Genomic DNA, 15360 nt, shown 5'->3' with positions numbered 1-15360 from the left:
GTAACAAATATGTCCATGCACCCTGTGCTGAAAAGGAAGTTGATCTAGCGATAGCGGGATTATCAGTCTCGTGTTCTACATGTTACGTCCCTCAATCTTTCTCAGAATGATTCAGCGTTCTCTAACAGCCTGACAAACGACAGGGCGGAAGAAAATTAGAGTTCGGTTCATCTGCATTTATTTGTTTCGGTTGCAGAGGTCATCAAGGGTGGACGCACGTTTTACGTGGACATTTTAGGAGAATAAAAGGAGCTCCTGCAGCAGTTTGGTCTTACTGCATCTATTTACAGAGGCCGCTCCACTTCGCTCACCGTTTTCTTTATTAGGATGGACAAGAAAATTAGAGGGGTACCGAGGACGGAGAGGGGAATGAGACGCTAGCACGATTCAATCCTGTAATTGCGGGACTAAAAATGGGACTGGTAACTGATTCCCATCACTGACTGGGGCATGTTATTTTAAGTGATGGATTAAGTCGCTGGGTGCATATCTGAGTGTCTGCCCCGCAGTGTAGCTCTCAGCTAATCTGTCAAGCAAACAGACTTCACTAGTGATTGTTTTCTCTGCTTCATTGATTATGTGTAATTTCCCTCAAGGGTAACGTCTTATGCCAATAGTTTATATTTCCCTTTTAACCGTATTATCTGTCTGCATATCATTTATATTCATCTCTGCTTGTGGATCCCCTGAAGAGTCGCAGCTGCAGCTAAGTTAAAGTAAATGATGAGTGCTGGCTCTTGCTGTTTGCCCTGGGTTCATACTGTAGGAAATGCAGCAGTCTATTAACGCTCTCACCTGAATTTGTAATTAAAGGAAACTCCATCTTTATGACCAAAATTTAATAACTGAGGCCGGGCCTTGGCTGCAGATTGTTAATACTGCATAAATATTGCACGTTTTACTTCCGTTTTAGCCTCTTGGCACTCATCTCATATTATTTTTGGATTTAATTTTAATGTCAGTTCCAGGTTATACAGTAGGTACAGAGCAGTGGCTTTTAACAGAAGTTTGGACATTTTTGCCCCAGGAGAGTATGAAAGGAAAGCGGGACTATTATGCCTTTTCTTATTTTCCATCACATATTTATATGCCGTTCCAATGTTGGATGTTAATTATGGCCCAGTGTTCAAAATGATGAAGCTGGTGGATATAAAAGTATTTCCTGTGAGCCAAAAGGCGTCAAGCTGCTGTAAATGCTCAGTTTTTCTTCTCTCAGTTCTTGAGGATATCTTTAATATAGTCGGGCCGCACACGAAAAGCACACACACACTGTTTAAATCGCCTGCTTTCAAGCAGAAGCCAATCAGAAAAAAGTTGGCTTAAAGGGAGAGCAGTGAAGCTAGCTTATTTCAGAAACCCAGGATAAGATACAGTATCTCTATTTGGAACTGTCAGTGCTTTGAAGTAAATCATGCAAAGCTGCTGTTGTTCACTTCAAAAATGAAGATATGGAGCTGGATATGAGCACTTGTCCAGACAAATATAGGACATAGAGCCAAGTGCACAGGTGTCAGATGGTGCATTGAAAAAGCTCAGGCTCCTGAGACTGTCCCATAATTTATCCAAACGACAACTGTCTATTTATTCTTCATCACCTTGTTTTTGATGCGTTTGTTTCCTCTATATGTTTATGTGTTCGACCAGGGAACACTAGTTACACCTGGGAGCTGCCCACTGTAATTACAATTCATTCCTGTGCAGCCATGTGCAGCTTCAGCGGAGCAGCTGCTGTTTTCAGCAGAGGAAGTGCGTTATTCCTTAGGCCCCAGGGATTTGAACTGGCAACCACCCAGCCAGTCACACAGTCTCATTTATTATCAAGAATTGCCATGTTTATGAACAAGTGCTTAGGGAATATGCTGATATTTTTATGACAGTATTACTGGGGGCAAACAGATTTTCTCCTCCGCAACAGGAAACGGTGCCAAAAATAAAGTTTTCCCGTCTGACAGCAGCTGACACCACTTAACTGTGATCCTGACACATGTCCGTTTTTCTTTGTGGACACCGTGACGGACGTGGAGCCGAATGGGAGCCACTTCACGTCTGTCCTTGTTGTGCATCTCGGGGAGGGCGAGATAAACCAGGCGGCGACCTCGATCAGCACCAAAGATCAGATACAGCGCACATCTGATTATTTTTCTAGCAATGCAAAGGGCAAGGCAGCATTAAAAATGGCTCAGACGGGGCTCGGCTCAGCCCGGCGAGAAATCTGCGTCGTTCCTTTCTGCGAGATAAGGAGTTCTTAGAAGGTCTCACACAGCAACATGTAAGAAGGCTGAAAAAGCAACCGGATCAGAGCGCCGATAAAGCTGCTGAAAAACACTGAATTAATTGCTGGATTTGAGAAGTTTTCACCTTTTTTTTTAAATACTGTGTCTGATCTGTTATTAACCACACGGTTATGCAAGCACGTCACAAATGTGTTTGTGTGTTCAGGGCGAGCTATTACAGGAAGGGTGGGCGTGCCATGTTGCCGGTGAAATGGATGCCACCTGAAGCTTTCATGGAGGGCATCTTCACGTCTAAAACAGACACATGGTGAGAACCCTGCACGCATCTCTCAGACTGACACTGGTCTCACCTCCAGAGTTTCACACCTGTCTGTTTTTTTCACCTCCTGCTGAACCCTCGCTGCATTTCTCTCCGTCTCATACTTGTCCTCTGCTCTCATCCTTCACCACTTCAGCGGTGATGATGCCTGTAATTTAAGACTTGATTGTCCTTAGCTTTCTTTCTCTCCCTCCGACTAATCTTTTCTTTTCTCATCAATCGCCTCTCGAAGGTCATTTGGGGTCCTGCTGTGGGAGATCTTCTCGTTGGGCTACATGCCATATCCGAGCCGCAGTAACCAAGAAGTGCTGGAGTTTGTAACAAATGGGGGAAGAATGGACCCGCCTAAAAACTGTCCTGGACCTGTGTAAGTGCAGATCACACATACGAGAAAGACCACAGTTGCAAGAAAGAGCTTCAATTTATCAACTTTTTTGTACTTATTGCTCATGGCATCTAATCCAAGTCACAACTGTGGACTAAGCTAATGCTGCACAGGCCATTTTCACATATGCACTGAACTGCTAAACCCAACATAGGCATATATGAAAACAAATGCAGATTATCCAGCTAGCCCGGTAAATTCACTGTCACTGTAAGAAAGCAGCACTATAGATTTAGTTTAGAACAGCGTTCCCCAACCTTTTTTGCGCCACGGACCGGTTTATGCCCGACAATATTTTCATGGACCGGCCTTTAAGGTGTCACGGATAAATACAACAAAATAAAACTAGTACCGGTACCGAAAAAAATAAACTTTATTCATAACACACGTGAAAAGACCCAGGAAAACCGAGTAAATGATAAAAACGATAACAAAATAACGCTGAAAACCGATAAAAACCCTGAAAACCATACATTTCACACCTGAGCCTCAACTCTCACGGCCTGGTACCAAACGACTCACGGACCGGTACCGGTCCGAGGCCCGGGGGTTGGCGACCGCTGGTTTAGAAGCTTCTGCTTCTTTCACAGTTTGTCTAATTTTGTATAAAACACCGAAATTTTTTAAAACAGTCAGATTAGCCAAAGTTTTGTCGTGTTTTCCTTCTATCAACCCCGATTGGTTGAGGCAGATGGCTGCTCCTCCCTGAGCCCGATTATTCTTCCTGTTAAAAGGGAGTTTTTCCTTCCTGCTGTCACTAACTGCGTGCTCAAAATGGGTTGTTTTCATTGCTCTGTATTATTTCAGGGTCTCTACCTTAGGATGTAGCAGTCACCTTGAGGCAACTGCTCTTATGATTTGGTGCTTTAAAAAGACCTTGAATTTAATTGAACCTTCCACTTTAATAATAATACGAGTCAGACTGCAGTGATATGGGAATATCACAGCTGATAATCCAGTGCATTTACCACTCGAGAGAAGGTGTCATGCACACACTAGCCATGCGGCTAACTCACCTTAGCCACGTAAAGTATTTCCAGGAGTGTGAATGTATCTGAAGCAGACCATCTTGCTTTGCACTGCCTGTGAGAAAGAACAACTGATCTAGTTGTCTTCAAACTATCCATAGTTTGTATCAAACAGCAACCAGCAGATTGTACTTTTCCTGTTTTTATAGCCATTCAGGATCAAGGCTGCAAAAGATAAATGACCTTCTGTGCTAACGACTTCTCTAAAAGCTACTCTAAGTCAGGTGTTCCAGTTAAAGACGTGAGAGATGAATTGGAGGTTGTAAAGGTGCCACTCACGATAAATAAAGACATATAGAGTCTCTATTGACAGAGTCTGATCCTCTAAAGCAGTGGTTCCCAAACTTTTTTCGCTGGGCCCCCCTTTGTTTTACAGAAAAATGTTCGCGCCCCCCCACCCCCACCCCTTGCACGCACTAACACATCCTCCAACCACACACACCCATATTTTGCTCAATTGCGGTTTATTTCACACCTCAAACATTTAGTAAACAATTAAGCAAAAACAAGTAATCTAAGAAAATAAACTGCTAACTAATTTACACTACGTCCACACCTACATGGGTATTTTTGAAAACGCAGCTGTTTCGTCCACACATAAACGGCGAAAATGGAGATTTTTTAAAACTAATTTTTTGCGTTTACGTGTGGACGAGGAATAGAGTTCATGTGCCTTTTTTCACGTCAGCTGTGCGCCACGTTATTGTTTACATGAGAGGAATTGCAGAATGGCAGTTAGTCAGATTAACAGTATTTTGCCTCTATCTTCAGGTTTTACACGCTTACATATAAACACGCAGTTACGGTCTATTTAGAAAGGCAGAGGCGTCACGGTGTGATTATTTTACATGTAGTTGTTTTTTTCCTGTGTAATAATATTCAACATTGCTATCAATACATTTTTCAAAAAAAAAAAATGCCTCTCTGTGCAAAATGGGTTTAAAAACATGAACAACTGTGGGATGCTGTTTGTCCGTGATTTAGACAGGCGGAACAAATCGTGGCAGGATCAGCCTGATGTTATTTGTATCCCACAGTAACTTTACTGTATAAAGAGCTAACATCTCCAACATGTCAGGAGTAGTTAGTCATTACAACAAGTGTTTGTGAACTAAAAATCAAGAATGTGGGATACTGTTTGTCCGTGATTTGAACACCCCAGCGCTGCTCCCGACAAAGGGAAAACCAATTCTGCAGGGAGACCTACCTCGGCACTTGTGCAGGTGAAACCAAAGGGAAGATATGCTTCGCTATATTTTCTAGTCTTTGGCTTAGAATGAAGTTGGTTTGGAAACATATTCAGCGATGCTTCATCTCCTGCTTTGCGTTTGTGTAGGCGCCCCATGCTAGCAGCATTGTTTTTTTGGGTTTTTTTCCCTTATCATGCCGCGCCCCCCCCTGCAATGGCTCTGCGCCCCCCCTAGGGGGCGGGCCCCACACTTTGGGAACGTCTGCTCTAAAGTAAGACTGGTGGGTGTGAATCATGTCTCGATCACAGCAACTTTCAAAGGACCTTCAAAAAAAATTATAAATGTGCACAAAGCTGAAAAGAGCTTTTGAAGGCCTGGGTCCCCTGAGTTCTACAATAATAAGACAAACTATCCATTAAATGGGGAGTTTGTTTCCGCTGGCAGTGAGCATCATGCAAACAACACAGTAAGAGGGCATTGTTCAGTCCTGAAAATGGGTAAAAACAACCCAAAAGTAACATGAAATTGCAGCAAAATCTCTACAACAATCTGGTGTTCACTGTGAGAAAAACAAAGTAAGAATTGTGTTAATGCAACAAAACCACAAAGGAGACCACTGCTTTCAAAAATGAAAAGAGATGAGGTAACATTTTACAATTTTCTGGCACAATGATGTTGTTTTGTTTGTTTGTTTTTTTGAAGAAAAACAGGAACTGCACAACAAAAACAAGCTTTGTGTATGCTGTGAAGCATGTTGAGAGGAAGCATCATGGTTCAAGGCTGCTTGGTAGCTCAGGACCTCGCTGAAGCTACTAATTCAAAGATGGAACATGAAATTTAACAGGAGGGAGCAGCCGGTGACCTGAAGCTTCACAGGGCTGAAAGCACAGTTGGAGGAATAGTTCAGGGTTCTTCTATCATTGATCAAGTCTCAGAAAATGTCTGATAAAGGCTGTTACTGCTAAATAAAACAAAATAAAATGTTTTACAAGTCTCTTTCATGTTTGCCTATATTATTGAAATATAGTCACGGGGATTGTACTATAGACTGTATTTCTCAGCCACTTTATGATATAATACTATAATTCTTTTCGTGTGTTTTTTTTTAAACAACAAAAACAAAACATACTGGTTGGTGGCAAACACAGTAGACCATCATCGATGTTGTTAACCTACAAGTAGAGGAGGTTATTATCCTCTATTCTGCCCCTTACCTCCCTGGTTGAACATGTGATCCTGACTCTCTCTCTTGCCGGCCTCTGCTTCACAGGAAGAGTACAAGTACACAGCACACTTCACCACTTCTGTCTATCGCCTCCTTGTTAATGATCTATTCTATTCTCCTGTGGCGTGATCACACTTGATCCGTCAAGTATCTATCCGTCTATAAATCTTGGGTGGCTCTCCCTTGCTGTAGCATGTCTTGTACCTCTAGACGTGAAAGCAGTCCCTAGTTAGTTCCCTAGCTACTAGTTGTTTTCCCCAGGCTGGACTTGAACATGCGTCTCCCGCTCCAAAGGCGTGGAGTCTTACCACTACACCACTATCTAGCTATATATCCATCTGTCTATATCTCTATATAATAAAAATAATGAAAAAGAAAATTGCCCTGAAGTGCAAATGTATTTTGAAATGAAATAGCAGGAAATCGCGAATTGAAAAAAGTTCCCTCCCCAAATCTTGTTATTCATGTCACTGTAAACGTGTTGTTGGGTTTTTTTTGTTCTCTCAGAATAGGCAGATCCCTTAAGTGCTCTATCAAACTGAAGTTTTTCTCAAAGCCACAGTGAAATTTAATCACCAATTAAAACCATAACTCAGGATTTAACATCACTAAAACTCGCTCCTGTAATTTACATCGCCCATTTAACAATAGCTCTCAGTGGTGGGAGGTTACACTTTAAATCTGCATTACAAAAACCTAATAAAATAAAAATAAAAAAGTACAAGTTATTAAGAATATTTAGTCAAAGGAGATTTACCCAGCATGCATTAAATCAGCTGGAGAAACAGTGCTGGAGAGTCTCTGCTTTCTCTGCATGGAGTGGGAGAAAGTGTTTTGACTCCGTGTTTTCTGCTCGTTCATGTGCATTTCAGGTACCGTATAATGACTCAGAGTTGGCAGCACCAGCCTGAAGACAGGCCCAACTTCTCAACCATCCTGGAGAGAATCGACTACTGCTTACAGGTAACTAAACTGAGCACCGTATGGGAACCTGACTGTCATGCAGGCACTGATTAGGGCTGAACAATCAGAGGAAACAACCTAACTGTGACTGATTGTTTACTATAAGCTCTTGGCATGCAAAGACTGATTACACGACACGGGTTTGTACAGAGCATGAGAAAGCGTATGCGTGCATGAAAAGGAGTGTTCCATCTGAGAGGAAGACATAATCTGCAGTAGTGGACTACTTGCTCTATTGGACTCTGCAGGACGATAGAATCAATCAGTACAGCTGACAAGTGGCTAAGATTATAATGTAAACTGCTGCTGCATCTTATGCCATAAGTCGTTGATGCGCAGCTTTCAGTTTGCTGGACCCACAGGCGAACTGTGAATATTCCACAACTTTGTTAGAATCTGCTTGCTGGGACGTTGTTGCCCTTTATTACTGTTAGTGCAGCCAGACTGTCAGCGCACTGCAGTTCTCTGTGATATCCTTCTCGTTAATTTCCTCCTCGACCTCGTGACATTTTCCAAGCAAAAGTATTAGACCAGCGAAGTAACTGTTATGACCATTCATCCACAGCCATGATCTTTGAATCTTTCAGGACCCCGATGTGGTGAACGTGGCTCTGCCTATCGAGTATGGGCCGGTACCCGAGGAGGAGGAACATGCCCCCATGGGCCCCGATGACCCCTCAGCTCCGACTGTGCTGGTGAATCCCCAGGTGCCCGATGGGGAGGCTCCACAGCCACCTCCCGCCTACCCCACAGAGGAGAACCGGAGAGGAGGGGAGCACGTTGTTGTGACGAGCACAGCGTCTGAGGCCAAAGCACAACCATCGGCTCTGCCCCAGCCATACCTCCACATGCACCAGCACCCTCACACGCAGACCACCAACACAGTCACCTCTGCTGCCCCCTCCACACTCACTGCCAAGGGACCTCATGTCACCACCCAGCCCAGCTCAGAGGGAGGACACATCAACCTGGCTTTCGCCCAGGGACACCCCTCAGAGAAGGACGCCCACACTGGGAAAAGCAGCAGTCTGTGGAACCCTACGTATGGCTCGTGGTTCCTGCAGCAACAGCAGAGGAAGCAGCAGCAACAGCAGCAACAGCAGCAACAGCAAAGGCAAGGAGGGGTGGGCGGAGCAGGAAGCAGTAGTGGCAGGGTTCCTGGAGAGGGGCAGGAGCACGTGGGCCGGACAGTGGCTGAGGTGGCCGGGGCATTAGGTCTCCAGCACCAGCACAAGCAATTCCAGCATCAGCTCCAGCAGCAGCACCAACTCCAACTGCTGCACCATCAGCAGCAGCAGCAGCAGCAGGGTCTTTGCAGACCTCTGCTACCCCCTCCACCTCCTCCCGCTGGCCAGTCTCCCCTACTTTTAGATTCAGCCGCCTTGCCCCCAGTCCCCCTCTACAGACTGAGACGTTTCCCCTGTGGCACCATCGGATACGGCTACCAGGAGCAAGGCCTCCCCATAGAGTCCAGTCACAGTAACACCAACCCACCTCCTCCACCCCAGCAGGGCAGCATGCCCTCCTCAGCAGCCCACCAGAGGGGGGGACCCATTCCTACGTCAGTGTCCATGGCTCAGTCAGGTATATCCGAGGATAGCCGCCCACTGCTAGTTACGATGGGGACGGTTCAGGACCCACGGCTGCCCAGGATGGAGGGCCACAACGCCACCGTGCTTTAGCCCACAGGCCTACGCAGAAAGTCTTCTTTTTCAGGCCCCCGTCTTTGGAGACTGTGCGAGTCACACAGCAAGAAACACTGTGCCGTGAGAGAGACTATTTTTCACCACTCCCGTCCCACCATTTTGGAAAGAACCCATCTCTTTAAAACTGGCTTTTTACACCAGAACCTTTGAGGTGTGTTCAAACCCCAGTGGATGCTAAAGCACATCGGAGAACTAAAAAGCTTTGGGAGGCAAAATGTAGAGTCAAACATAGTTTTAAGAATATAAAAAAAAAGAGAAAGAAAATGTATTTTTTCAACCTTGGAGCGATTGAGTGAGAAAACTGAGAATCACCTGGAAGACTTTCCACACGATTGTGACTAGGAGAGGTCAAGCTAAGGTTCTGCTGAGGAGGCTTCACGACTATCAGAAACAGACTACGAGGAGGAATAAATCTCTATATTTTGCCAGACTTTAACTCTCCACCTTCGGTGATCAGTTTGACTGTAGCTGCCAGCCACATGTGTCATTCTTCTGCAGAGCCCTCAAACTGTTCCTCATCCCTTTGGGAAAAGAAAAAAAATGCAGCGTGGTAAATAGCTTGTATCAGACTATTTTTCAAGAATATCACAGGATTGACGCTGGATTACCAGAGACATTTCTACAAAGGAAATAAAAAAATCCATGATGATAATAATAATAATAATACTGGGAAAAAATGTGGTTGTTGATGTTTGCTTGCCTGCTTGTTTATTTATTCATCTCTTTATTTATTATTTGGAAGTGGCTCTATAAATTATTACTGCTTCTCCAGATCCAAACAAATTCCTTTGGAAGCAGTTTTTTTTTTTGTTCAGTTTTTTTTTATTTGAAGAAACTCCTTACAAAAAGAAGTTAACTAAATATTCTAAAGGGTTTGTTACAGCAGCGACTCTTTTTAAGCGGAATAGTTGGATAAATGAAGCACTGAGTGTTATGTGACTGAAAACGAGCCGTCTCAGCAACATTTGGGAGTTGAGCTTTTTGTTGTTGCTAAAGATGTGAAATTACTCGTTGCCCCCCGGTCTCATTGAAATCGCTGCTCTTTGAACTCTTTTGTTCACAGCTCCATTCTGTCGAACGAGCGCTATGAGACAGAAGCCGCGGCTTTTCCTTACTTATTGCTTCTTTGAGTAACCTTTTATTAATTAATTCACATCTTGGTTTTCTTTTTTTTTATTATATTTTCTTTCCCACTTTTTTTGTTTCGTCTGGCTATAGAAATAGTGGATATTGCTGAATCAATCTTAACCTTCAATTTGCCATCGCGAGGCACTCCACGTTCTTAAATTTGCATATTTTATCTTTTCTATTATAAGATGGCTGTTGTGGAATACAAATGAGTCCGAGAGAAAAGTTTAAGTACAAACTGCTTTCGCTCCACATGTGAATGAAACCCAGAACCGCTCATTTTCACCCGCATAGTCTGTGTTTACCATCTGCCTCTTTCGGTTCGGCGTATCTATCAAACGATGCCACGAGTGTGTTGATATTTAGGTGAATTAATGACGATTTTTTTTAACGCTTTCACCGGTACTCGGCTGTCAGTCCATCTGCTGTAAAGAGACGACGAGCCGTCGCGTGAGCGTCGTGATGCTCGGTGATAAATGCGTTCCTGCAGGCGAGCTCGGTATTGGCTAATGAACACTGTTTTTGCTTTGTCTGTGTTAAACTGCATTTTATTGATTCTGTGCTCCCTTCACTGCTCATCCCCGTCGTTTGATGTAAAAAGACAAACCCAACTGCACCTGTAAATGTTGTAATTATGAAGTATTGTACTATGGCTCTGGTAAAAAGCTGTACATTGCCCTTCAGAAGACATTCGGCAAAATTAATAAATTACTATATAACAGCCGTATTTTCTCTCTGTTTCCATCTTTGAAGTTGCCAGCCAACTTAATCAAATTAACTCAAATAAGATTACCTCTCTAAGAAAAAAGCGTTAACTATAGACGTCCGGCAGCTTGTTTGCTCTGCAAACATAGTTCAGGCGTTAAAATTGAGCAGCTCATTCTGCAGCTGTGTGCTCATACGTGCAGTACTCCAGTGATTTTGTGTTAGGTTTTTGATTATCATGACTCTCTGATGATGATGATTAGATTTTGCCGAGTATTCATCAGCGTGCCACACGTCAAACAGTGCATGAAGCACTATTTTAAAACCACCGGCTCTCCCCAGAGGAAAAGCTTTCCTGCTCACACTAATCTTTTCTTTGTCTCATCAAAACTTAATCACTTCAGCTTTTGTTTTTTTTTTGTTTTTATTAGATAACTGAATTTTGATCAGCTTTCCTATCTCAAGGTTAGAAGCAAACGCATAAATGCATTTAAGACAAATCATCCTGTTTTCCTTTAGATTCATATTAGAAACAAACACCGGACAAAGGCATTCCCAGACTTCTCAGTTGTTTCCCTCGACATGGAAAGCCTGCAGGATTTTGATCTCAGTATTGTCCAATTTTTATAAAGTAAGCTACTGTGCGGAAATCTTGAGCCATATTTTGGAAGGAAAAACGGAAATACGTGCAGCGATTAATTGAAATATGGGGATGTGTACATAGATGCACAGGATAAAAAGCAAAAATAGAATTTGTACAACAAGCTTAAAGGCTGGATTTGGTATCACCGCTCTTATTCTTCAACATAGCTGCTTAAAAAAAGTTTAGGCTGCCACCTTGCCAATCGCTTACGTAGCCTTCACAGATGGATATTTAGTCCACTTCTTGTGTAAATTTGACATACCACAACCTCTTCTTCCCATTTCCCTTCCTTAACAATGGCTTTTTGACAGCCACTCTTCCACTGAGACTGTTTCTGATAAGGCTTCAGTGAACACTAGATGGATCAGCTGAAGGGCCAGATGCATCTCTCAGGTCCCGTGTCAGGTCTTTGCTGAAATTTTTCCCTATTTTTCCAAGGACATGACTTGTCAGCTACTGTACATTTTCCGCTAATAGATAGTCCACTACATACACACCAATGCCTTTTAGCAAAAGTCTAAATTACCTACAGCTAGAATCTGTAAACTGGAAGCAGATGACTGGTAATTTGCAGAAAATAGCACAAAAAAAAGAGCACAAATAGCAAGAGGCAAAGGCAGAGATTTTTTAGGGGAGAATCAACAGTGAGGTGAAGCTGTCAATAAAGGTTTATGGATGATTATTTTAGCAGAAAATTGATTGGAAGTCTTTGCAAAACCAATACAGGAACATATTAGAGCGGTGCAGTGGAAGCCAATGGTGGCATAAAACTAGCGTGAATTCCAAGATCTTCATAGAATTTACAAAAAATCAAAGCATTGAAAAACTCCACAACGCATGAAATTGTACCTCAGCCTGGCTACATGGTCCATATAAAATCAGTAAAGTCTGAAATGTTGCCACCTGAGACCCTTCGCTCAAACGACGTGAGAATTTGGAAAAGCCTGAAAGTCGAACATGTTAACGCCAAGCTTTTCCTCAATTTCACAGCTGAAAGCGACAAGTCTTACAAAACAACTGTATTAGAAATAGAAGTGATTGCATCAAAGCTAGGTTAGGAGCCTGGTGTCAAAATGCAAGTAAAAATTAAACCTTTTATGTGCGATAGCGAGCCTTCTACCCGTCCCACGTGGTGAAATGACCCTTGAAAGTTTCCCCGGGAAGGTGGCTCAGGTGGGAGGCACTGATTGACATTTCATGGAATGACCCTGTGAAGTTTCAGCCTCAGTTTTTGTGACTGGTAAGGTATTACCAAAGCTTCGAACACACAAACTTGGAGGCAACGGGTGAAGTGTCTTGTCCAAGGACACAACGACCAAGACTTCCGATTACAAGGCGAACTCCCAACTCTTGAGCCACGATCGCCCGACTGTCTCAGTAGCATTTTTCAAAAGTCTCTGATTATGGAGTCCTGAAACCCCAGAGTAGTGTTAATATGCACATACGTGAAAAGTATACATTTTAAAATGAAAACAATGACTAATGTGGACATTTCCTCAGAGCCTCCGACCTACAGTGTCTTTGGGAAGACGTGGCGTAAAAATCCGGCAAAGGCACAAAAAACAACATGGAAATCCACACGGAAAGGCCCTGAACAACCAGCAGGCTCAAACCTTCAAACTATGACCTCCGAAAAAAGCCAACAACAGTTCCCATTTTACAGTATATTTACAGTAGATGGTGCTTCATAAAAAAAAGTCTTCCTGCAGTAAAGCTTAAAACAAGGGCTATTAAACGTGATGTCCACTATGTACTTGCAGATAAGCATTATCACTTTAGAGCCTGTAGTTTGACTGCAGTAGCTGTAAATGGCACTGGCACAAGAAAAAGTGTTGACTGAGTAGTATTGGTAAAAGCTGGCAGTAATGGGCTGGAGAGCAGAGGCCAATTAAAACCAGTCAGCAGTCTGCGGACCACAGATTTAAATCTCTAGTTAGTGCTATAAACCGTCACCAATCTGCACAGCGCCTTCAAAGTGGCTCATTCACACACTTCGAAGTGTATTAACTAATAAATTTCATCTCTTCATCGGTTTAAAAGCTTAAATTAAGGGTAAATTCATAGCTATGAAGTATTTGTTACTAATGAGGCAGGAAATGGTCTCTATTATGAAGCAGGACAGCACAAAAAAGTGATTTTACCCACTATTAGTTACTAGAAACAGTCCCATCTATTCTTCTGGTTAGATTACTCATAATCTGATATTTTTATTTGAAAAAAGGCGTTTATGGCACAGCAACTATCGAACAAGCAGGTTGTTTGTCAGAAGCATCGATGCTTAAAAAAAAAACTTGCAGAATATTAATAAGTTGTTAACTGTTTATCACTCAGCATTTTAATATCTTCTGACTTTATTAGATATTTATTTTTTATCTTTATTGATACCTTCCATCGGCTCTAAACAGCCTGCTTATACGGTACATTTGAATGTTATTAATTCACCCTGGCGTTCACCAATCTGTCAGCTGTCCACGGTAGAAATACACTGTTCACGAATGAATACAGTCAGCAGTATATTTTAAAATGATCCACATTATGGATGATGCACCAAACATTAGAGTGGTAATGTATGGAAATTTCAGGTCTTTAAAATAATGGATTAGATATCTGATCTTTACTCTGATTGCACAGCCTGTGGGGTAGCAGAATGATTGCAGTTTCCTTGATTTATGCACTAACCACTGGCCTCGGCCATTTAAGCTTAGTGATGAAGCTTCCCGTCTGACTTGTATGGGGAAAAGATTCTTTCGAGATTCACGGTCCTGAGTTTGCACAGAACTGTGGTTATGCAAAGAGAAGGACTGTTGTATCTGTAGCCTCTTTGTTGGTTGAATTCTCACCAGTGATGACACCAGGTGTACTTCAACTGCTGTTTGATTAAAAATTTGGCTTGAACATGAAAAGGAGCCACAGCGGAGTTTACCATTGACAGAAACAAGTCAAGTGTGGGGAAACCTCAACATTGCTGAAGCAGTGTGGGATCATCTTGAAAGAAAACGAAACAAAAGGCAGAACATCCAAAACAGAGGTTTGGAACGTCCTTCAAGAATCCTGGAGAACTATTCTTAAAGATTCCTTAAAGTAATTACTAGAAAGTTGCCCAAAAGACTTCAGGCTGTGTTAAAAGTTAAAGGTGGTCATCCCAAACATTGACCTTTTTCCTTGAATACTGCATGTCCATTCATGTTTGGACACATTTCAATAAAATAAGTGCACTATTTCCCATTTTCCTAGCAAAAACTAAAGAAAAGCAGGGTGGCTCAAGGCTGTATATCCTTATTTGCATCTCCTGTTCAAAACAGGCTAAGCTAAACAGACAATAACAGAAATATGAACAACAGTAGCCCACATTACCAGTGGTTTCACATATTTTTGACTCTTCCCTCTAGCGATAACATGTAGACGTGGGTCTGCTAAGCTCAAACTCAATGCCATCAGACGCTGGTGGCCAAATTTTCAGACTATGGATTTTTGTCTCTCTCACTAACATTTAATAAGCGAGGGCAGAGACTCCACTTTGACTCGGCAGGTCTACATTACTTATTTCGCTACATATAAGTGGTGGATAGATTTTACTGCTCTTGAGGCCCTTACATAACACAAAGGGTATGAAAAAAAAGACAGTCTTTCAACAAAAAAGTCATCAACAGACTACACAAACAGTATAAAAGAAATATCTTAAATGTGTTCACTGTGTTAATACAAAAGCTGTGCGATGGCTCGATAAAGAAACCAGACTTCTTTGGGAGTACAGGAGAACTGAAAATGGAGGAACAAAAGGGCAAGACAAGTCTCCACAGACAATTCAGGAGAAAATGAATTGGTGCTTATAAA

The 15360-nt window shown here is 42.5% G+C and overlaps 1 protein-coding gene across 6 annotated transcripts in view; it reads left to right on the top strand.

The window, feature by feature from the left end:
- The window catches only part of alk (ALK receptor tyrosine kinase), a 395764-nt gene extending 384846 nt beyond the window's left edge, over positions 1-10918 (top strand). For 3 of the 6 annotated variants that reach the window (XM_085143592.1, XM_085143587.1, XM_085143590.1), the window contains 4 exons: positions 2440-2541; positions 2786-2920; positions 7254-7344; positions 7932-10916. In XM_085143592.1, coding sequence (XP_084999718.1) covers positions 2440-2541; positions 2786-2920; positions 7254-7344; positions 7932-9026 — 1423 coding nt within the window. In that variant the 3' untranslated portion in view covers positions 9027-10916. Of the gene's footprint in view, positions 1-2439; positions 2542-2785; positions 2921-7253; positions 7345-7931 lie in introns of all 6 variants that reach the window. The other 3 variants (XM_085143586.1, XM_085143588.1, XM_085143591.1) reach the window with 2 other exon arrangements.
- The last annotated feature ends 4442 nt before the right edge of the window (positions 10919-15360 follow it).

Source organism: Neolamprologus multifasciatus, chromosome 19, assembly GCF_963576455.1.
Source record: "Neolamprologus multifasciatus chromosome 19, fNeoMul1.2, whole genome shotgun sequence".
In the NCBI taxonomy this organism is placed as follows: Eukaryota; Metazoa; Chordata; class Actinopteri; order Cichliformes; family Cichlidae; genus Neolamprologus; species Neolamprologus multifasciatus.
The sequence above is the reverse complement of the archived record's forward strand: the minus strand, read 5'-3'. Positions and strand labels throughout refer to the sequence as shown.